The sequence below is a fragment of the Apteryx rowi genome, unplaced genomic scaffold (assembly GCF_003343035.1).
Source record: "Apteryx rowi isolate R43461 unplaced genomic scaffold, aptRow1 scaffold_77, whole genome shotgun sequence".
Lineage (NCBI taxonomy): Eukaryota > Metazoa > Chordata > Aves > Apterygiformes > Apterygidae > Apteryx > Apteryx rowi.
In genome coordinates, this window is record NW_020451060.1 from 2437804 (window position 1) to 2462219 (window position 24416).

Sequence of the window (24416 nt, forward strand, 5' to 3'; positions counted from 1 at the left end):
ATATAAATGATTTATTTGAAAAGTTACACTAGTTATTTTTGTATCTACTTCTCAAGCACCATGATACTTTAAAATACGCTAGTACTTTAAGTAGGTGTTCAAATAAACCAAGAGCATGGTTGAAACAACTTCTAAAAACTGCAGCCTCCCATCTCTGTCTAATTGGTCATGCCAAAAGCCCTCACTGAAAGTATTCTACCCTCAGCTGAGTATGAGGTCAGCAATTATGTCCCACTGTTTTCCGCCTTTCACTGCATCCCTTATTTTTAAAATTTTTTAAATAGCGGAAGAGACCTAAAATTGTGCTGATGTTTTGAAAATCTTTTCTCTTATGGAGAAACATGGCGATCATTCTTACAATTTATTATGCGTGAAGGGGGATTGCTGTCTCACAGAGCTCCAATGAAGCTGTGGGCAGATGCAGTAGTCCATCTGCATGCAACAAATGTAGGGCTTATGCCTTAATTAGGGTTGTTCTTCTACTGAATCCTCCTCTGTGTCTCCTTCTCTCTTTTTGTTTGTCTTTGCTTTCTGAAGAAGTGGTGATTTTGCTGGAATAACACAGAGGCCATGATATGGTTCCTGTCAGTATTGAAATGGGTGAGGACAGATGACTTCCATCTATAGAGCTGTCAAACTACAACCTAATGCCTTCCAATCCCTTTCAAAGGTATACATTTCTTTTAGGTATAGTTAATTTAATTTACTGTTATGTATGTAAAATTTATCAGTAAAAGTATTCCCATCATATTTTTTTTAATTCTACTGACAGCAAAACTAGCAGAAAACAGACAGCCAAGCAATTCCTTTAAAATCAAAGCACTGCGGCACCAAGAACATGAAAATGAAATGGCTGCAAAACAAAAGTGGAGCTAAATTCAGTGACCTTGACAGTGGTGATCAGATAAATGAATTAGAGTGGAAACACTACAAAGATACTGGTTATTTATCATTCTTTCACTTTGAATATATTTTAAATTTTCTGCATTTCTAATAACACTTGTGTTTAACAAACACAGGAACAGTTTTCTAGCTTGCTTTTTGCTCTGGTGTCACTAACATACAGGCAGTTGGGATCCAGAGTTTCTGACTTACTCAGAAATGTTGTTAAAGTGCAAGAACCCTGGAAAGAGGGAAAGATAGTTTTTTATTTATGAATGTAGAGACGGTGGTTCATTAAAAGCAGACCTTACTCTTGTGAATCGTAGCTGCCAGAAAGGCTCTTGAGCTGGTCACAGTCTATTATGCTAAATACTGAGAAAGGCTCAGGCCAACTCTGACGTCATGAGAGTTCAAAGTCTGCACATGGTCACTTCCAGTCCTGTTTTGAGTGCTGTTTCGTCAAAGCAGGGAATTGAACACAATACTTTCACAGTAATAATATCCTTCTCTCAAATATCTGAATCATCAATAAAACATATGTATATAATTAATAAGTTGCTGTGGGATAGTACCTTCTGCTGGAATTACATTACTTAATATCTTTTTTTTTCAGCATGAGTTTTATTTTTGGTCAAAGAAACTGCATTTAATTTCACATGATCTTAATGGTATAGAGCTCTCAAGAGTTTACTCTGGGCCTGCCAGTGAGATTAAAGGATGCAGGGACAAACCTCTTCATAGAAAACCATTTTACAATTGCATTATTGTTAAGGTTTAAAATAGGAGAGATTTGCAGTTGAGGTATGTATGAATAGTAGCAGTTTACAGTGAAGACCAAAAATCATGAGCTGCAGAGTAGGATGTGCTCCTCCATAAATCTTGGATAATCTCATTTTAAAATTGCTAAAATGCAGCTCATAGATTGCAGAGGGGAAGTTCTACTTTAATGAAAGCAATAGATTCTGAACATAAATATTGCCAGAAAAATAGGTAATGAGAAATCAGACAACCACAGACCAAAATGTTATTGTCCTCAGCTCTGCTGTCTATGACAGAAATAACTAAGGGTATTTTTTCAAAGACCTTTTGCTCTGAGAGAGCAAGGGAAACTTTACCTACAAGTGAAAAATTTTCTGTAAATATTCACAGGAAGACAGTTAACCAACTATGGCCTACTTTAAAACTGACAATCTGATCAGAAATATGTTGAAGACACACCTCTCCCTGTTTTATAAACCTACCTTTTGTGTGTACAGAAAAGAACTGCAGACAACAGATGATATATTTAAAATATTTATTTAAAATGATAAAAAGTATTTTATAGTGTCTCTGTCAGTGCCAGATACAAGAGTATGCATAAGCTTAAGTCTCAGTTGTGATTTTTCAAGGTAAATTTTAATATGTTTGTCACACAGTGCTGGAACCTTTAAAATATCACTGAAAAATATTGAATTGAAAAGGCAGTATGATCTGCTGAAAGACAAGAATCTCAAGTTCCTTCTGAGCAAAGCCAGGTTTAGAGGTTTTCCCACCATAGTTTAGTGCATCCTGAACAAAGATTTTTAAAATGTATTAACAAGATTGTTTGATTAGAAAATAATAAGCAAAAGGAATTTTTGCAATAAGAGTTATTTTTATATTATATACAATGGAAATAGCACTTTTGTGTCCATCTTCAATGCAAGGTAGTTTATTCAGATGTCCCATAAAGACACAACAGTACTCATGCTGGTGGGAATTCTCTGGAGTATTGTCCTTGTAGTTTACAAATAAAAAGTGATGTATTGTCTCAGTGTCATATGTCAATGATCTGGAATTTGTTTGTGAAATTTACTGTTTTAACTCCTGCCAGCTGCAAAACTGTGTTAATGGGAGCATGATCCAACCTGTGTTTATCAAGGTGCAAAAAATGAACTTCATTACCTGGAATGGAATGAGAAAAAAATGTAAATAGTCGAATAAAATATTCATTTATTTTAAGACATAAGTGAATCAAAGAGGCATTCTGATTTCGTACTAGTTCTTGTAAAACTGTGTATTAGCTCTGTAGATTTCACAATATATTGTATTTTAAACTATGGCATGGATTTTTTTAATTAAGATTTTTTAAGTTATAGAAAGAAGGGGCATTGAGGGATGTAACTGAATTAAATCTGCTGTAACAGGATGCTTCCCAATGATTCAAAGAGATGATTTTGTCACGCTATAGCTTCCCTTCATGCTTTATTCCTCTGCTAAAACACATTAAACGCCTAAGATCAAATGTAAAAACAGAGTGTAAGCAAACATGGAGTTGTCAAAAAAAACCCAAACAAAAAAAACCCCTCCAAACTTCAAGCCAGTTGTTCCACTACACTGAAGGCAACACTCCTACTGATCAGGACGGTGATCAGCTTTGTGCCCTCTCTGTGGGAGGCGGAACAATGCAATGCCACTGCTGCAGGGTTCTTCTGGACAGCAGACTCACACAGCCAACACACGACTCCCCTTCCTCCTTAGGAAGCCTCAGGATAGCAGCCAAGATAGAAGCAGATAAGGCAAACAGCTGAAGGAGGGGACTGTAACTTCCAGACAGAACAAACAGGCTCACCTGGGCCTAAAATCAAAGTTCCTCCCTGCTGAGCTGGATCTCCTTGGAAATCAAAAGCTGGGCCAGTCATCGCTCTCCACATACTCCTAATRCTTCCCAAGAGCATGTTTGATTTTACATGAGGGCTCTGCACTAAACAAAACAGCAAAATACTTGTTACCTAGAAATACAAAACTACATAAGGCAAAACCAAAATTAAGTTGTTTCTATGAATAGCCTACAATTTCCTGATTACTGAAGAAACACAAGTTTCTCAAAGTTTAGACAAAGTAAAGTACAGCCTACAAGAGATGGTCTGATGGGCAGCTCCCTTCCTATTTCTGTCATGATCATATTATTTTATCAGAGCATTCTTGTTTTATTCTGTGTAAGACAAATCAAGGTCAGAAAATTACTCTTACCTGATGTGCCTGGTGTGTTGTTACCTTCACCTCTTTTCATGCCAAGTGTTTTATAAATTTCCCTTTGTGGATCTACATATATTTCATGTGTATACCCAGTTAAACTGCAAAAGGGCTGCAAAATATGTGCATACAAAAAATATGTTTAAGGTTGAGATAGTAATTAATTAGGATCTACTGACAGTGGAAAAATACTCTGAAAAAATCCTGATATTAAAACCTCTGAATCCATCATGTTAAATGAAATTAAAGGCCAAAATTTTTAGCCCTGAAGCTTTTACTAAAACACAGCTTCCAGTGAAATCAAGCAAAGATTTTCCTGAACAATTCTGAAAAAACAAAATTTTTAGTTATTTGTTTTAGTCATGTACTACTATTAGGATTGTTTCATGGAAAATGAAAAGAGCTCATTTTTCTGTGGTTGTAAATGATCATCCTTTCCCTCAGAACAAAATCCTTCAGTGTAAATCGTTAAAACATAAAACAATAGAAAATACTCTTTACTTAATTACATTACTTAATGACTGCTTTACCTTGATGTGGTGATAAGATGACTGTCCAATAACTATAAGCCTCACATTTGCATCCTAGAACAGAACGTAGATATTGAAACTATAAAGAGGAACTCTGTTTCTGCATGGCTGCAAAACATTAGCAGAATCTAGTGTTCCAAGTTAGTCATCAGGGTATACTGAGTTAAAATTATTTGAAATTAAAGTCACTTACATACTTGGAGCACTTGCTTTTGTCTGTCCTCTACAGTAAGTGGATGTACTAATTTATTGAGGGATAAATTATTTTTTTAAAGGTATCTTTTAAGTTACAGGTATGTAAATTTTTATGTTCTCTTTAACATTAGTAGAGTCATATTTTCAACTGATTGCAAGCTGTTTATGATTTTGGAAATGTAAATTTTTACCTGCATCTAGAAAAGCAACATGCAAATGTTGGTGCATGTACAGGTACCTCTGTGATTTACATATACCAATGTCCATTAATATATATATATATATAACCTGCATCCACGTGTACTGATATCTTTTGCAGGTGCAACATTAGGGCTGAGCCTAAAATACAGGCCAAAACGTAAGTTAATTTAGATGCCAGTAATACAGTTAATGGAATTTAAGATTATTCAAATATTATGATACAATGCTTGCCCATCCCCAATAGAATCACTTTGACTTTGCTTTTTAGTGAAAGAAATCCTCCTAAAAATCAAATACTCATACTAAAAAAAGCAAGGATGAATTTGATTCTCTTTATATATTTATTTTAGTGGCCAAATTTAAAAAATGTCATACTGAGTAACGTTAACTGAACGGTTAAGAAAAATCTTGCCCTGAGAAGGGAAGCTGAAGCTTCTCTACTGAGAAGGGATCCTGAAGAAGTTGCTCCTCTACATCCCCAAGTTCCTATTACATCTAAGCCCTGCTGGGTCTCTGTCATCAGCTATGCTGCTGTTGGGAACAAAATGTGACAAAATTTAAATCAGCAGGCTAGAAGAGACAGATTGATCTTTCTAATTTAGCAGAGGATCATTGTCTTTCCCTGGTATCTCCTACTGCTCAACAAATACCAGTCCGTGGCAACCCCTGCCTACTCCATTTCTCCTTTCTGTCACTATGTCACTCCTGTTTGTGCAGCTGCCTGGTGAACAGGTTACAGAACTGATGCAGCTTACAAATAACCTACAGAAAAAGACTATTTTTAATCCAGATCAACTTTCTGATCTTGTTCCATGCACCACCATCAGTCAGCTGTACCAGCATAATAGAAACGGCAGTAGTTAGTGGTAGAGAATAGGCAGCTGCCCAGAGCAACACTAATTGAGAAAGAAATGCCTGTCAAATCTTGTCTAACTGTTCAGAACACAGTCAAAAAAACAGCATCAAGCTAATAGTGCAGGGAGAAATAATGCTGCTGCAAATGAGCATGTAGCGCAATAGATTCCTTCATGTGTCTCCTAGGCAGATACATTATGGTAATTGTAGCAAACAATGGAAGTATTAACTTTGTTTTGAGCTACTGTTTTATTCCTAGAAGGCTTAAACATCATGCAAACATGCAGCAGGAGGTAAGAGATCTGTGTGACTACAGCAACCCCCTGTACAAATACATATTAAGGACATTGTACTTACTTCTAAAAAACTCTTGGGGACTTTTGCCAGGTCTTCTACATACTCCTTGCAGGTGTAACATAAAAAATTCTGCAACATAGCCAGTTGGACATGTCAGAAAGACGTAATTGCATAGCAGTGAAGCATCGGAGTCTGACTTCAGGCACAAACCAGAAACTGGGAACAGGAGACACTAAACTTCATTGCAGCAGCCAAATTTGGATTAGGGTCTTGGTTTTATCCAAGGCTGAACAGGGACACTGGGTTTGAGGCCTTGCTATTATTTATCACCGGGAATGTGACAGCTGGCTTATTGGACAGGGAAATTGGGGAACATAATAGTTGTTTCCCTAAACACATGGTAGTAGATTTCTTTCCCTTCAGATAAAAGTTATATCTTTTACCAAAGAATGGGGGTTCGTGAAAACAACTGATCTGCTTTCTAATATTTTCTTTTCTCTCTGCTGCAGCCTAGCCTGTTTAAGGCCCTCTCCATTTATAGCCAAGCTAGAGCTCCCTGCATGTAACTTGTTTTCTAGTTTGCTTAAGTGCCTCTAAGCTCCAGACAGGCAAGCTAAATCTGCCTGGAAACTCCTTTCTTCTCACCCGCACAAACACCACAATCGCTTTCTGCTCCCCATACAGGGCCCTGAAGGGGACCTTTTTCCCGTCCGCATCTACCACCAGGCACTGGGCGGCCTCTTGCAGTTCCTCTGGCTCCGGGTGCTGCGAGACGTGCGTGCTGCAGATCTGCTGCGTGACGGGGGCTGCCGGAGGATAGGCCATGGCTGAGTGGCCTCACTCCAGCTCTCGCTGTCTTTGCCTGGCTTTCCTGGCCTGGAAGAACGGAGGAAAAGAAAGGCGGAGCCAGACAGAAAAGCTCAGGGGGGATGTGACCGTGATGAAGTATCGAGGCTTGGTGGGAGGGTATCATCTCTATTCCTGGAACGGATCCACCTCCAATAGCAGCAGGGTCAGCAGCTGAGTGCTCCACGTCTGCAGATGTTTCACTCACTTAAGGAGGAGTTGAAGAGTTTGGGGCCTTTGAGTAAATAAAGAGCGAAATCAGCTGCCAAAATCATTGCATATCAGGGGAGCCAGAATGCAGTTTGTTCCTGTAAAACATAACAAAACCATAACCAAACACACCAGAAATTATGTGTAATCAGAGCACTGATGTTACTGTAAGGTCTCAAGATCAGAGTTTGCTTTGCAGGATGCCGCAACAGTTCAGAGGATTGTGGGTGAACTGAAAACTTCTGTCTTCTAGGAAGTGTCAAGCTGCTGCATCAGAAAGGGCAGAGCCTATTTTCCTGTTTTGAAGTAAACATAAACTTTGGCAGGTGAACAGAGATATAGAGGATGCTGAGCAGTACAGATGTTCATATTGGTACAGAAACAACACATAGAAATGAATGAACTGAACAGAACTTCTTAAAATAAGAAAAACACCGGACAGATGAAAAATATTTCAATCTGTAAGGGTGTATTTTGTTAGCTGAAAGTTCATGAAGTGAGTTCAGCACCTTTTTCTTAACAGAGAGAGAAAAAGTAGTATGAGAGGGAATAGGACTGGATGGATCTCCAGAAGTTATTCTCCTTTCTGAGGCCCTCTGATGGTGTTAATTCTGGAGTGCCCCTTGGCAAACTGACCCTGTTTGGGGTCAAACACAAATCCCCTGTACTTTGGATTAAGCCCATTGCTTCTTACACTGTTGGAAGTGAGCACATGGAACAGGTTGATCCCTTTGCTGCATCAAGTTTTTGTCACTGAGCAGACTATTGCAAGGCTGCCCTCAATTTGTTTCCTAGACTAAACAGTCCCATTTTTTTCAATTCTTTCTTCTCATAGGTTGTGTTTTCTAGAACTCCTAGAACACATGGCTTGTATTTTCCTCTGGACTTTCCAGATGGTTTCCATTATTTGTGAAGTTCAGAGCTTAAAACCAGACACATTATTTTAGCTAAGTGGCAGGTTTACTTCACACATCTCGGGGGCTGTGCATCCATTTAAACACTGTGGTTATCTCTTTTGCAACAGCACATTATTGACTCGCRTTCAGCCTGAGGTCCACTATAACTCCCAGCTGCTTTTCATCAGGCCTTCCCTGGCAGGGAGTGCATTACTACCGTTCCTCTGATAATGCTCAGTGAAAGAAATTCTAACTTCAGTATGTCTGAAAGGTCAAATTAGCTCTATATAAGACATTTACATGTGATGATACAATATAATTGAACACCACAGTTGAGGTAGTCCCTAACTTTTAAAATTCTTGCCAAAAAGGACATCAGGGCACTTATAATGCTTTATGCCAGATTAACAATGAAGAAAACTGAAGAAAACAGTTAGCACTGCAGTGTAAATCACAGTATGAGGGGAAGTGATCTCTGGCTGATATAGCCATGTACAAGTTTCTAGCACATATATACAGGCAAAACTATCCTGCCACTGGTTTAACCCTCTCGTTTCAGCCATGGACATTTATTTCATGGTATAGATCTAACCTGTGGCTTTACTAGGTTGATTGTGATCATAATAACACTTTTCTGATATAGTAAATCACACTTGGAATGATTGGAAAGCACTTTTTGTATATTTGCCTATGGCTGTGCACTTCAAGGACTAATCTTGTGGTCCAGTATGTCCTCACAGTGGTTTTTATTTAAAAGGCAATGACCTCAAATTGGTAAAGGATTTATGAATATTGTGAAAATTATGTTCTACTAGGTAAGAACTTGGGCAGTATTCCTTACGTGTTGTTGCTATCAGACTTCTTTGTTCGCTTAACAGTTACATACATTTTATCCTATCAAACAGATCTCAACTAGCAGCCCTGAGCCAAATCYGGTCTGTGCAGCAGCACTTTGTGGCCCCTCAACAATAATGGTGGGGAGCACCCTACATACCCTTTGCTACTGCACGATGTAGCAGAGCAAGGACAGCTGGTTGGACTTGATGTGCTTTGCGCTTCATCTTGAGGCTAAAGTGGGCAGGCCAGCCACATAACCTTGTTGTGTTATGGCTGCAGTGAAATCTCTGGGTAACACAGGCCTTGCTGGGCAGGAGCAGGTGGAGCAGCTCAGCACCGAGATGTCATTGCAGCCTGGAGCAGGGTCATTGTCTCTGCAGCTGGAAATTAGAGCCTGCGCAGGAGGTGATGCTGCTGCAGGGGATCTGCCATCATGGTCTCTGTGCGGGATTACAGAGAGGGATGAGTCTGCTCATGGAAAGACTCAGGCAGGGTGTCACATGATCACAGGACACAGTCCAGGCCTGGTATTGCAAGCAGTTGATCTTGTGCTTAGACTCCAGAAAGCTCATTCTCATCTGAATTGAAACAAAGTCTTTGAGGAGCCTAGTGTATCCACTGGAGCTGGTAAACATAAACCAATCAAGACTACCTCCAGACATCTCTCTTTTATGCTGTTTGACCATCTTAAACTAGTTTAAGAAGCCTATTCTTAACATCTGGTTTCAGCAATATGCTATTGATGACTAGCAGCTTTCTTCTAACGATGTTAAAGGGTTCTCCAAAGAAGAGAAAATAGCCCCTAAAACAATACAGTTGTAATTTTTGTTTGGGGTTCTCAAGTATTACTAGAATACAAACATAAATTGCCATCATCCCCCATTTTAAAGAGAAGGAAGAGAGACTAAGAAAGTTTAACAATGACATTTTCTCTGAAAGAGGAATCACTCTAAATTAGCCATCATTTTTGAAAGTTTAAGCTTAAAACTGTTCATTTAAGTATATACTTATTAAAAATACTGATATAAATTCCACTGGCTTAGATGGAAAGAAAGAACCCATATCTGCTGACTTCAGATATTCTGGACAGTACTGACTGTCTAAGAATATGGTCCACCAAAGCCATAAAGTCCTACACTGTGAGTTGTGATTAGGAAGACTTTCCCTTCTTTCCCCTTCTCATCTTTCCTTACAGATCTTTAAATACAGAAACATTTATATCATGAAAACATAGTACTCATCAGAGTGATGTCTTTTTTAATGTCTTAAGGAGAATCAGTTGGTACATTGTCATTGTTAATCATGATGTAGCATTCAAGATTCATGCCACTTTCTTCACAGCAATGTAATTTACAGTTTTAAAGAGAAACTTAGGTGAATACTTAACAGTTGAGTTGCTTTGTCTTGTGGATAAGAAATTCAGATTCCTACCATCTCAAGAGGAAGAAAAATAATTACACATAGATGTAGAATAATTTGTTCTGTATTGGCTAATGAAACAAAATACCAGCTGTAATTATGTAACCTGAATCCTTTTATTTGTAACAGCAGAACAAAATATCTGACAAGAGTAACTTGGCCTATATAAGTAGCATACCACCCTGTTTACGGTATGTAGTGTTTATTTATAAAGGAGCATATTATTATCAATTTACTACAAGATGTGCTATGTGTTTAGTGCTAGTATATTTACTGTTTTTTTTTGGCTAAGTATTATTTAGTTAGATATAACATGGTTATTAATTATCACTTAAAAGGCTTTTTATTCTAGAATTCTAAATACAAGTTTATTGTGCTATATGCTAGCTAAAATTAAATTGCTTTTAAACAGTAGTTTTAAAGAGAACTGCTTACAGCCTCAAAAAAGTCAATTTGCTGTTGTTGGTTTCATCTCTCTCTTTTTTTTTTTTTTTTTTCCTAGTAAGTGCTCTTAAACTCCTGATGTGGTTTCTTTTTGGTTTTCCTTTCTTCTTCTTACTAAGGGAGGAGAGTTTACAGTTTCAAAACTTGCTTAAGTATTTCCACGTGACCACTTTGATTTTCAGTCCCTTTTAGTTTTTCAAGGTTATTCACAAGACTAAGGGCTTTGTGAATCTGTTTGCAGTGTTGATGTATAGTGTATGCTGATTAACTGTTGCCTCATGACACAAAAATAGCTTAAAGATAATGAAAATATACTCTTACAGCTCAGTGATCATGCTTACACATGGAGAACACCCCTCCCAGCACACCCACGCAATATGTTGGACATATTTAGTTTAGTTATACAAACCTCACAGGGAGAGCAGTAACTACAAGTTTCACTACAAAATATAATGATATTAAGTGAAATGCGCACCACCTGGATATTGAAGTAGCCTCAAGGCATAAAAAGAGCCTTTAACACATTTAGTCAGAGCTCTCTCTATCTCGTCCATTTCTGTTTTGCAGCTACCTACCTTGTGTGCTGTAAATGAAAAAGTAGGATGACCAGCTATGAGACATGGATAGTAAATTACATGTGGAGACACTGTTCTGTTGCTTTCTGTAAGTGCTGCTGATTTAAATCTTTCTTTGAAGAGCTAAGAGGAAGCAAGTTTCTCACCTGAAGAAATGACCTATTTAAATAGATAAAGCATAGGCAAAAAGCAAATAAAAGACATGCTATAATCCAAACTGGTCAAACAGTTTGCCATATATCTTGTAGATAGTAAGTCTCTTAGAAAGTAAGCTAATTATCTTTATCGTTTAAATTATAGTGTAAACGAGATCAGAGGATTATGAGATGAAGAAGGAGAATAGAAGTAGAGGTTTTCACAGACAGTCTTCTTGCCAGAGTAAGCCTTCTTATATAAGACTCTTCTAGTGTCTTAGTGGTAAACAAATACTTTTTTGAAAATCTTAGATACTATAGCTTTTCTTTACAGACACCATTTATTTCTAGCAGAACAATCCAAAGCTTTGTTTTCCAAAGTTTTCTATTTTTTGCCTATGCTGAAAAAACATACTGTAGGAAGATTTTTTCCAGCTGCTGTTTCTATTTTCTGTGTGCATAGAGAGCTGGTTGTGTACTTAACAGTGGATTCAGTTCAACTGGCTCTGTTACATATGGCAGCTTCGACATTTAGCTACAGTTAGGGATTCTCTTCTTGAGGCTAGTGAATGGTATAACATAGTTGCTAGAGGTTAATAACCTGAGCTACTTCTAGCAGAGATTTGGAAAAGATCTCATGTACTTCTTGGTGTATAGTCATGAGTAGCATCACTTTGACATCAGATACATCTCCTGCGCCTCTTTGCTAGAGGGTTCAGTTAGGAGGCAGGGCCAACTCCCATATACAAGTAGCTTGTATGTGTGCACATGCATGCAAGCATTTAAGCTTGATTGACTGCTTGTATCCTGAGGGCTGCAAGTCCATGGCCCATGCACAGTCTCCTTCCATTGAAAATGACTAAAATAGGTTGCCTCATTATCTCTGGTTGTTGCATGTCCGGTTGAGATGATGTATGTGCCAGACTTGGGCCAAGTAAGCCACAAGTTTCTTTTAAGTACTTCCTGAAGAAATGATTTAAAGAAAAGGAGTCTAAAGCTAAGATGTTTTCTAGTGGCTGTCATGTGAATTGGTCATCAGGAATGTTAAACTACAGGGTTCTTCAGTTGGGCCTTTTAAAATGTCTTTAGTGGAAATAATGTGTTTGGTTCCTTAATGATGAAAACTTCCGCCATTGTCAGTAAGATTCATGCCACAGCTGGAACTGAAGGCCTGGTCCTTAAAGCTTTCTGAGCCTGGAATTTGCACTGATGTCAGTGTGAATTCTGTACTTGGTGCTTTGAGAACTGATCCTTGGCTTAAGGCTAAAGAAGCTGGCCCCTGCAGTATTTTAATAGTGTGCCAATGCTTAAACATGAAAGCTTTTTTTTTTTTTTTTTTTCTGGTGTTTGCATCATAATTGCATTATTTTCTTTAACAAAGATGTTAATCTGCTTCAGAAGATTTTCACTTCTTAATGAAGTTATTTATTGTCTTTCCCTATTTTTCAGTTGCATTCATGTCTCTTTTCTCTTTACATGCACATTTCTGTTGCAGTTATTTGTTTATGTACAAAGCTAACAGAATAGGAAGGAATACAAATATGTCAAATATACTTTAGTTACAGGAAATCTTAAATTAAAATGTATTAACATATCAGCTAAAACATGCTCCTCCAACTGAATCATCTGTAAATGATCCAGTGTTATCTGCTTTTGCAGGTTGGTGAAAGGCCATTTAAATTAGTTTCAATTTATGTACTATTTTTCCCTTATATTGTTGCCTTTCATGTTATGAGTTAGCATGTGCAATAGCCTTCTGTCTGCATCCAAAGATTTCACACATAATAGCTGAAGAATAAAAACAAACAAAAAGAAAACAAGGGAAGAGAATAGCAAGGGAATGAAAAATGACTGATTACATTCTGTTTCTCATCAGTTCCACGCCTCAATATCTTAACAGAATTTTGTTTGATTTTCCTTACTGTTCTCCTATAAAATGCCCACAACAACTTACGCTTAATTTTCTGGATGCTGATTATCGTGCATCAACAACTTGTAAAAAGCAGCTTCTGTCATTTTTGCACAGCAGTGCATAATTCTGGGCTCAAATCACTTCTTCAGGCTGAATTGACTTACTCTCTTGGTTCAAAAACAATCAACAGCTGCTGTTCAAAAGTTTTCATTAGATACATTAACATTCAGGCTGTGGTCCTGCCACAGTCTCCTAGTTTTTGACACAGAACTCTAGTGACTTGTATTGATTTGACCATACAAATAAATTAGCCAGGTGTCATAACAGTCAAGCCACAAAACATATTTGTTTCTGTGCTGCTACTCTGAATTCTACAATGTGAAATTCTTTAAAGAACCAGTTTGCTGGGACGTATCAGATGATGAATGAAATCTGGATGACAGAGCAGATGGGATCAGCACAGGGTCTGAAACTGCCATACCCACAGGAGTCACTTCTTTAGTCACAGCTAATGTAACTTGTGCAGCCTTTCCTGAGTGGTTATAACCACTGTTGCTTTTGTAAAATGGAAAGTCCCCACAACCCAGGACTAAGTAAAGTAGAGTTGTCTTGATGATCTTTATGGATCCTGTTCTACCTCCCTCCTACTTCTTACTAGGCTGTTCATAGCCAAGGAGATGAGTTAGGGATGTCTTAAATTATATATTTTATTTTTAACAAGTGCATCAAATGGCTTTTGATCAGCTCAGTCTATGAAAGTATTTATCCTGCTCTAAAAATACCTTCTTCAGGAAGCACTTGGTCCACTTTGGAAATATATATATTTTAAACATAATCTATTTTCACATGAAGTATGTGTATAGATGACTGTTGTGGAATGCTTCTTCTTTGGCCTATACCTCTGTGTCTTTTGGCAATGACTTTTGAATTCCACACCTGTGGCTTTAATAAGATTCTTCTAAAATTCACATCTTTAATAATTTTTCTTTGTAATTCTGTGCAGCTCTGTCCTCACTAAATTATTATATTTTAACCTCTGTTTCCAACAAGGTAACAAAGAGCTTGTTAACACTCAAATGTTAATTCTGATTAAAGTAGATTTAAATTCAAGTTCTGTGGCTATTGCTGAGTAACTCCACTTGTGGGTGTGCTTATTTGAATTCTGCTTATCTGAAATAAATCTCAAATAATGAGGCTAAACTAGAACAAGGGATTATCACTCAGGAAAAGGCATGTCAAGACAAAGTTTTTCAGAATATCTATACCTCGTTGTGTAGACAAACTGTGAGAAGTCTTTTAGTGTTGTACTACTTTAGCTTTCTATAGGAATTTCACAGGACACATTTCTTTAAAGTGACATCAGATATAACAATGAGATAAAAATAGCTTTTATTTTATTATAAATTGAACTGGACTGCTTTCTTTGAGGAAAATTGTCTGTAATCTTCCAGAGTAAGTTATTTACTGGATTCCAGTTCCGGAAGAAAAAACATAAAGAATAGGGAGTTAACAACTGGACTGCTGGGCTTGACAAGTTTGATAGATAAGTCTGTGCACAAAGAGGGTGATAGACTGTCTATCAGTCTGTCTGCAGTTTCCCCTACAAATCATAGTATTATAATAAAAAAAGAGGTCATGCCTTACTGAACCTCTAAAGAATTAGAGTCCCAGAAAGAATTTTCATACATTAAGGGGAAAAGCTGTAGCAGAAGTAAAAATTCTCTATTTTCCTGGGTGCAATATCTCCTGTGTATTAGTGCTTGCTGAGGCATTCATGACATCTAGGCAAGTGTTTGCTTTAAAGCATAGTTTTGCCACAAAATTTGGTCTTGCATTGTTACAGGGTACTAGAACTGCACAGAAAGGCTTCTAAAGGATGGAAGGAGTGGGAAAGTAGTTTGTCACGGGTGCAGAGGTCTCAATTCTCTTGACCGTTTGAGGGACAAGAGTCATTCTGAAATTCCAGGCTTTCACCAGAAAATTATTAGTTCTGTTTCCTTGATGAAGGAAAGCTTGAAAATGCAACCCATGTACCTAGAATTCAAATGCAGCTAAAAAGATCCCCAAATGTACCACCCTTAAAAGGTTCTAGGTCAAGAGTTTTTTGAACATTTGAAGTTGACAATACTGAAGTCACTGCTGGTCACCTTTTTCTGATGCTTCTTATTAATGCTGCAGTCTTTGGGATGTCTGCCTTCACATTAACAAAGTATAGCCTACACTTGAAGGGAGGAATGTAGTGATACCACTCTTAAGTCTTAGGACAAATAAAAGCAGTTTGAATTTTGAAGCTGCTACAAGACCTTGTGTTTTCCTCTCCAAGCACTTAGAAACATGTTGGCTTCTAGAAGTGTGCACAAGTACTTCACAACAGTTTAAGACAGGAGGCAAAGGAGTATGCAGTAGCTGAACAAAACTGCAGTGAAAATTTTGGCTGACAGAATGCAATTGCAAAAATGTAATTTAGTCAGAACTGCAGGGATAACCTTGTTTTACAGTGCCATAGAGATCTCTGATTGTAAATACTCCAGATCTAGACTTAATACTGTGTCTTAAAGACAGCGCTTCCAATAATTCAGCTCACCCTGACATCCTGCTGGGGTATTAGTGTAATACTAACTTAGGGGTAAGGATACTACAAACGGAGTCACCAGTGTTAATGCCCAATATCTGCCTAGAAACTGGTGCTGTGTGGCAACTATTTCTTACCTCAAAAGGAAGCAAGTATACAGCATGTGTTTTATATAACATACTTTTAATAGTCTTTGGAGGATAAGAGTGTAGAGTACAATTTCCTCAGAAGAAATAAGTCTGTGAAACTAAAGCAGGGACTGAAACAAGCCCAGCATCTCTGGGTGTGCCAGGAAAGCTGGTGGGGGATCCACTTCCTATGTACCCTGATGTGAACATGACTCAGCTGCACGTGCCGTACAGTGTCTTCCTTCACTGAACTTGCAGAAGCATCTTGACCCAGTCAGACTCCACTGGGGCCTGGCTGAGGTGGTGTCACGGACCAAATAGCCTCTTCTTGGGGAACTGGGTTGGGGTTGTGTGCATAATGGTTTCTTTCTGCCACTTCTTGCCTTCTACTTATTTTCCTGTGCTCCATCATGGCTTATCCATGTGCTGCAGTCCCTTTGGGGGTGTCCCTGCCCCAGGGTGGTCCTCCATGGGCCTCAGTACCTTCAGAGGTGTACCTCTTCTGGCGTGGAGCGCCTCCTTCTAAGAATGTGTCTCCAGCCATATCCTCAATGATGTCCTCTTCCATGTGTCTCCTGTTTCTCTTTACCCCCACAGTGGCTGCTGCTTTTTCTTAAATATGTCTGAACAGAAGTGCCACGTGCTCCTGCCACTGCTTAAAGTTTTAGTGCATGAGGGGGATGTTCACACTGGTTTCAAAGTCAGCTGGAAGTGACTGTGACTGACACAGGGTAGTTCATGGCTTTCTCCCACACAGGGCACCCCTGCAGGCCCCAGCTACCAAAACCCTGTCTTTTATGTCCTGTACAGGTGGATGCAGTCTCTTAAAACTGAAAAAAGAAATTAAGAGAATTGCACTTTGGATTTGGTAATAATGTCTCTCTTGAAACAGATTCATCCTCAAAGAAGTTAGTGTCCACTAGACATAACAGTTTGTAAAAAGTGTATCCAAAATGAATGTAGATGAGATTGAAAGTGAGGCTATTCAGAAACAAAATGTGTTAAGGATTGGTTGGAAAATGGATGCTCTTTTAAGGTATCTGTCTTCAGTTACCAAAGGCAAATCTTGTAAAGCCCTGAATAAGCATGAAGAGTGAGATGCTTTATTTCACAGCCAACTTGCTAGGCAAAAATTCTTTTTCTTTACCATGAAAAGCTACTGATGACAATCCATCCCTGTGATTGTCACTTCAACATAAAACTACAGTAATGAATTGTATCTGAAGCTTGTGATAGGCACCAGCTTTACCTGGTGTGAATGTGGCAGTTAATTTCCCTAATGCTAACACCACCAGCAGGTTACTATAGTTCCCAGGATCCTCCACAGGCTCTTGTTTTACTTCTAGTATCCTTTCAAGAGCCCTTAATCTATTTTTCTTCACTTGTAGCTTGATGCCATAGCTGTGCTCTCAGAAACCACGTAGTTAAAAAGCTCAGGACAGATAAGGTTTTTGGTATGAGGTCACCTGACCATGGAGGGAGCTAATGGATGAATAAAACTGAATTTAAACTGTGTTTGCAATACCTACCTGCTAGGAAAATGTTTTCAGTGTTGCCTCGGATAGAATTATATTAACAATAAGGTCAGGAATGACAGGAATGAGCAAGTAAATGAAAATTTGAACATGTTTGGCTTAACTGTCCAACAGGAAGACGGAGAGCAAGTTTCAGTGTGAAGGGTTCATAGAATATTCTAATGACTTGAAAATGTATAGGAACTGTGGTGATGAACAGCCTTACAAGAAGCAGAAGTAAACATAATTGTACTCATTTTAACTGTTAACTAGACTATTGAAACTGTAAAGGAAAATGTGATTTTTTTTTTCTTTCTGAATGCTGATCGTAGTCAATAGGAGCAGATTTTTTACTGGTGAGAGGCTGAAGACATCTGGATACTAGGAATCATTATCTTTGAGGAACAATTGGTCTGAACAAAATGACAATCATGATGGTGCATTTGTTTTTTCCATTCTTCGTTCATGCGCTTTCTTTTCTGACTTGCTTCTGTACGGGAGGGAGATAAGTCAGCTTGGTGTCAGACTTCTTTTTAACTCCTGATGGGGCTCTTTTATTGTTTGTGAGTTTCTTTTGAAAAATATTGCATAGGTATTTACTAGTCTGTGTGGACTGTAGGTGTGATTTCTGTAAGATGGGATCTTTTTAATTGCTTGATCTGACTTCTGCATGCTATTTTGAATAAAAATAAATGAAAATTCCTTTGAAAGGTGAAAGGGATGGAGTGAAATATAAAAAATATAGTTGACATTATGTTGCATTCTTATGAAAGGCCATCTTTGGACCTGTAACATGAACGAGGGTGGGCTTAGGAGGAATGTCTATAAGCACCTTTAAGTACAATTTATTTTTAACATCCTCTAGAGTGTGGAGCATGTTCAAGGGATCAGTAGAATGCACCTTTACAAATTAACCACTTGGTGTCATGAAAACACAGCCCAGTGTTGCTCGGCTGTGGTGAGGTCAGTCTCATGCTGATTGTGGCTATCACTGCGCAGGTTTATTTTTAAGATGGGGCTTCAGCAAAAGGCTGGCTCTTCTCATTTTTTTTATTCTTATTTTTTCTTTCCTCCTTTCCACTCTTTCAGTGTTCATAATTAATTTTCATTTCCCCTCATCTTTATCTTGCTCATTTGCATATTTTGGCTTGCTAAAATGTTGGTAGAAATGCACCCTGTTGGAATGTATTTAGCAGGAGTTGTTTGAAAGAGACACAAGCCTTTCTGGAGATCTCTTCTATGCCCAGAATTTTTCCCCAGAGTTGCAGCTTGAAAGAATATACCTTTGAAAGGAGCTTTCAGACCTTAAAATGATTTATGCAGGGGAGTTTAGAAGTAAATTATGCATCTACTAAAAAATTAACATAACTCCCCCTGTTCTCATTAGGCAAAGGGATGCTATAAACTGAGTTAAGAACATCAAGGACAGCTAGATAACAACCTCATGTTCCTTTTAAGGATTTAAATGAGCTTATTTTTTTCCTGTGTTGGATTGTTTCTAACCTTTGCACAAGTGTTCAGGAAGATGCTGAACAGTGGCTCTCCATCCATCCTGCCTTGTGAACACTTTGCAAAGGCCACCACAGCAACAGTTGCTAGCTGTGTCCTGGGGAAAACATGGGAATACTTGTTTATGGTGCAGCCACAGTTTCCCTGCCACTGTACTGCTTTGACATGTACTGAGCATGAAGAAGAAGGTAAGGAACAGGCCTGATCGGCTGAGTGGAGAATAAAAGGTAGGTATGTAATACAGAAGTGTGGGGCAGTATACATATTTTTAGTCAAGAACTTGCTCTGGGGAGAAATAGTGTGCTACATATTCATATATTTCAAATTAAAGTGCAAAGCCATATTTGACACCATATTGTTAGGGCATTTTAGAGCATTCAAAATCAGTATCTATCTCCAAGTTCAATAGTTTGAGCCTATCTTTGAAACTATTACAGTGTCTTAGAGGTCTTGGCTTCTCTTTCTTACGGAGTAGAGCTTAATCTGACACCACGTAAGTTGATCTGGGTACCCAGTTGTTGTCTATATACTCAGTCACTTGTACTTCAGGTGCTGATATATATATATATATATATATATATATATATATATATATATTTGTGCCCATATATATGTCAGAGAATCCATTGTTAATGTTTTGGTCCACTTCAGTTTGCATTTTGTACAAGTTCCCTCTGCAACAAAAATCAAATTTAAGTTGTGACTACCTATTCAAGGAAGTATTCCTCAGAAAATACATTTATATATTAATGGGTTACATTTAAGTTGGGACTTACTGAAGTGATTATTTGGGGAAGATACCCTTGAGAGGACATAGGCCCAGAAATGGAAGATAGAGTACATCATATTAATTTTAATTTACCGTAGCCTAAGATAGTTACTACCTGAATGCTAGTTCTTCCAAGCCATGGGTAGCCCTGTTAGATAAACAATTAAAAATGACAGTAACCCATTTTCAAGTTACTAAATGGAAGCTGTAGTGATCTCTAGAAAGTAAGGTCCTTTTATTATATTGCTGGCATGCATTAGCAGTGGTACTTTTCAGAAAATATAAGAAAAAGGTGAGATATACTAGTTAGGAAGTAACTTGTAGGATTGTATGTTGTTTTGTATACAGTGTTCCTAGTTATGTAAAAAATTAGCTTTTACGTCACCTGCTTGCTGTCCCCTGACTAAATATACTTTTAAGCTTCCTGCTACTTTAGTCCTGTAATTCTTTGAAGTCTAGTGTAAGTATACTTGCAACACAAGTATAAGGTTACAGAAGCCCTGTGGCTAACAGGGAAATTCCATATACCACGCTTTTTGTGAAGCTTCATATCCATTTCCTTTATGATTCAATTAGTCACCCCAGTCTTTAATCTGGTATTCTGGTACCTGGCAGCCTTTCCTTTTCCCTAAATCTAAATTGGCCTATGGGCATCTTAAGCATTTGGATGTGAAAATCACTTTTTCGTCCTCTGAGGCTATCAGAAATAGTCTAATTTGGATAAAATGCCTAGTCTGTTTGAAATAAAAGAAGAAAGAAAAGGAATACATAAAGCTGCAGAAGAATCTTTCACTTACTAAATACCATTTCCCTGTCACTGCCCTGTCTCTTTACCTGTCTGCTCTGAATTAGTTTAAATAGTCATCAGCATTCGGAAGAGTGCTGCATGTAATAGGGATTGCGATGCTTATTCTAGGCAAGTGGCAACAGGAACTTTCAGGGGGTTGTTTAATATTCATTGTAGACATTTCAAAAAAGACAGAGCATGTTTTTCAAACTTCACTGCACATCTGTGCATCATTGCATGTGTATTGTAGGCCCTGGTGGCCAGTGAACAAGCTGGGCCAAATCTGCCCTCAGTTACACTGATGAAAATCTGGAGCAATTGCATCCTCTTACAAATGGCGGTACCTTGTTTACACCAGCGTGTAAAGGCAGAAGGCAGAAGGCAGATCAGGCCAGCTGTTTGTTTCTGGCTGCTGTGCTCGGCTGATGGTCTGTGCTTAATGATATTATAGGCCTGTAGGGGTATTTGTAGAACAGTCTCAATTCAATTTACTGATTTTAAATAACACACTGCACTAAGGCTCTGGTTAGGAAGAAATAAAGAAGGAGAAGGAAAGAGTGCCAGCCTTCTCTGATTTTAAAAGGGGTATTTATGTGTAACCTTCTGCTCCTTAATCTTCACTATTTTTTTACACACCACCTTCCCTGAGAGCTTCTCTCCTTTTCTGAATCCATGTGCTACATCATCTTGGATCGTCTTGGCTCTAATGCTGAGGTTCTAGATAAAAGCATTGCGTGGTAGTTTATCTGTGTACTTAGAGTACTTCAGCTTAGAAAGAGAAAGATCTTTTCTTCCGGTGTATATTCTTCTAGATTTTCTTTCTGAGTGCTGGAATCAAGCCCAGTTCTCATGTTGCAGAACAAGATATTACTTACAGGGGAGATGTATGCCAGGTAGTTTGATAAATTAATTTTGATTTTTTTATTTATTTATCCTAAGTTATGTGATTGTTTACTCCTTTCAAATTTGCTCAGTTTTTCACATCCTATTAATGCAAGTCTTCCTGTAGCCACAGAAGTTTCAAGGTTAACTTTATGTTGAGTTGTATTCTAAGGAAGCTGAGATGCACAAAAATGTTACCTGGGAAGGTGATTTTTGTTTGTTTCTGTATGTCTGTTGCCAGAAGAAATGATGTTAATGAAGCATGTATGAGCCAAGGTTCTTTATTTCATAGTCCCTATTATTTAAAGAGACAGAACATTTCTAGATTGGCTGTAAATAAGGAGAAAACTTTTATGCCAGCTATCCTTGATGACTAGTTCACTGTATAAGTAAAATGTATGATGGTTATAAGAGGTGCTTTGTGAGTGTGGCAGAGATGTTTTATTTTTATATACAGCTTTTGGAGTTAGAGAAATATATCGAATATGCTTTATACAGTGCCTGGAAAAAATGATCTAAGATATTTTTCTAACCTCTGTCACCACAGTTTATAAGAATTGGCATGTATAACACTTCATTCAGAATCACTGACATTCTGTGATACTATATTTGTTCTTTCAGTGATGCTGGTAACAAATTTGTTCAGTTTATAATGTAAGTTTTTTTCTAGCTACCAACCTAGCCTGGGATCTGAAATCTGAGCATTTTTTCCTGACTTCATTGGCCACATCCTTCTTGGTAATGACACTAATCTTGTGGAAGGTACATGAGACAAGTTTATATAACCCCCGTCTTGGGGCAAAGAGTAAGAAAAAAGCAGCTCTGATAATTCAAATGAAAAATATTAAATTTATGAAAGTTTATGATTCAAGAAGTAACTGCTCAGTACAAAATTGCAATCAGTAGATGTAGTTTTGGCTATGAGTTTGGTGAAATTTAGGTACATTGATATATTTTCCATTTGTGGAGCTAGTTCTTCTTCCTTACAAGAAAGCAACCAAGCAAACACTCAGCAAACACTTATCTGACTGTCTCTGGTACTAAAAGCAACCCTCAAGCTCTTCTTCACAAGCACTGCAATTGCAGCTTCATGTCACCCTAAATCTGTGGTCCTGTTTCTGCTGACTGTACAGTGATACTGATGTCATTCCTACCCAGAGTACTGCTGTATGTACCTGTGACCCCATCTTGACTTCTCTGATGCTATTACCTTGCAGCAAAAATTCACTGTTTTTATTTTATTCACTGGTGGATGTGATCTTTTTTTTAGACTACCAAGAGGGGATCTGTTTGGTACTGCAGGTCAAGCAGTGCATAAATTCTGTGTTGCCTGATCAAAATGGATTAACTGTCTCTATCTCAAGTATAATGGCATCACTGAGTGACCCTGAAGCCATCTTTCAAGGTGCAACTGATCTGAGTTATCTTTGCTCCTTTCTCCTCATGCTGCAGCCATATTTATTTGCTCAGCCAAAAGACCATGCTATCTGCCTAGAAACCCATTTGCTTCATCTCTGTGTAGTGATGATTTTCACCCTGCCTCTCACATTTAGTCTTCTCAGCTACCCAGTGACTGCCCATCAACTTTGTTCTCATTTGAGTTCAGCTTTAGCTGGCTTTCCAGCAAAGTCTTCATTTGGGTGAAGTGTTATGAAACTTGTGAAGATAGTGTTTTCCTTTTAAAGAACTTGCAAAAGAAGGTGTAATCTCTGGTATTGCTGCTGTCTGGTACTGCTCACCAGCTGTCCCAGCTGATCCATTTTGAGGGGTGATAATGCTAGACAGGGTACTGAACTTTGTTACTTCTTGGGGAAAAGGCTTTAGGGATAACACTAGCTGACTCAGTGGAAAAAAGGGCCAGGGGATTGAAGTCTGGAGGCTGGTTAATACTGTACCAGGAAGACAAATACCTCCATGATCTACGAATCAGCTCTATAGAAGAATATCATTACAGAAACTAAAATCGAAGTGCAATAGACTGAAATTAGTCTGAATGAAGAGAAAAAACAGAAAAAAAGCAAACAAAAAGCCATGAAAGGAGTAAGAACCAAGAATGCTGTATCTCTTGCTTCTTTGGTGTTATGGCGACATGACTCATCTTTGGCATTCTTTATTCGGCATTCATTAATCACTCCCCAAATAACTCGCTGACTCATCTGAGCTTGGAGCTGAACAGCCCAGTTTTTAAAGTAAGTTTTATGTTTGGGAAAGTTGCCAAGCTGACAAAACTATAGGATGTCTGTGTCTAGTTTGCTAGATCTTAAGAGATTCAGATTTCTCCACATTGACCCAGCGTTCTTTGTTAAACCTGCCCTAAAGGCTACACCTCTGTGAGCAAGATAAAAGTTCAGTCTCCTTGTTCATTGAGTATCGTTCTTGTACGTGAAATGGAGCATTTCAGCTGCCAGATGTACTTCTCAGAGAATGGAACAGCATATTTGTTTTACTTATGATTCAGAATAGCCCTTTAAAGGTGAAAGGTTTTATAGCTTAGTTCCCAAGATATCCCGGCCAAGATTCAGCTAACTTAAATCATAGCATTTCTGTTGTGCAACCTGCATTTAAGGCACTCTTCTGCTTATGTATCCTGGAAAACTTATCAATACCAGCTCAGGCTGATCTGCTCCTGAATAAGTCTTGAGGTCTCTTCAACGGGCTCCTTAGGGAAGAGCTCCACTAGATGGCACTGTTTATCCAGATTCTATTTCTATCCGCTTTACTGGGCTGCCTTTAAAGTGCATCGGCAGATTTTGCTGGTGGAATAAAATATTAAAAAGTTCCATATGACAAAAACATTGTTTAATTAAACAATCTTGATTATTTTGTTTAAATTAAAACTATAATGTGCTGTTGTAATATTGCTAGATCACTGTGTATAAAGAATTGTTCTATAAAATTAATGTGCTTTTTCCCCTCCCCTACTCCTTATTAGAAAATACAGCTTTGTTCATACAGTATTATTTTATTGAGACAGATGAGTCTGCATTGCAAATACAAGTAATTATGCCCATTCATAATTCAAATAATA

The 24416-nt window shown here is 38.1% G+C and overlaps 1 protein-coding gene across 4 annotated transcripts; it reads right to left on the bottom strand.

The window, feature by feature from the left end:
• Positions 1–661: 661 nt before the first annotated feature.
• On the bottom strand, positions 662–7063 carry PRXL2C (peroxiredoxin like 2C). Of its 4 annotated transcripts, none has more exons than XM_026088516.1 (6): positions 6675–7063; positions 6015–6083; positions 4407–4460; positions 3874–3988; positions 3473–3604; positions 662–2805 (listed from the first exon to the last, which is right to left on the bottom strand). In XM_026088516.1, the coding sequence occupies exons 1-6, from the start codon at positions 6777–6779 to the stop codon at positions 2678–2680; spliced, it is 603 nt and encodes a 200-aa protein (XP_025944301.1). In that variant the 5' UTR covers positions 6780–7063; the 3' UTR covers positions 662–2677. The 4 variants fall into 4 exon arrangements, with proteins under 4 accessions (XP_025944301.1, XP_025944300.1, XP_025944303.1 ...); XM_026088515.1 differs by having other exon boundaries at positions 6600–7063; XM_026088518.1 differs by lacking the exon at positions 4407–4460.
• Between the last annotated feature and the right edge of the window lie 17353 nt (positions 7064–24416).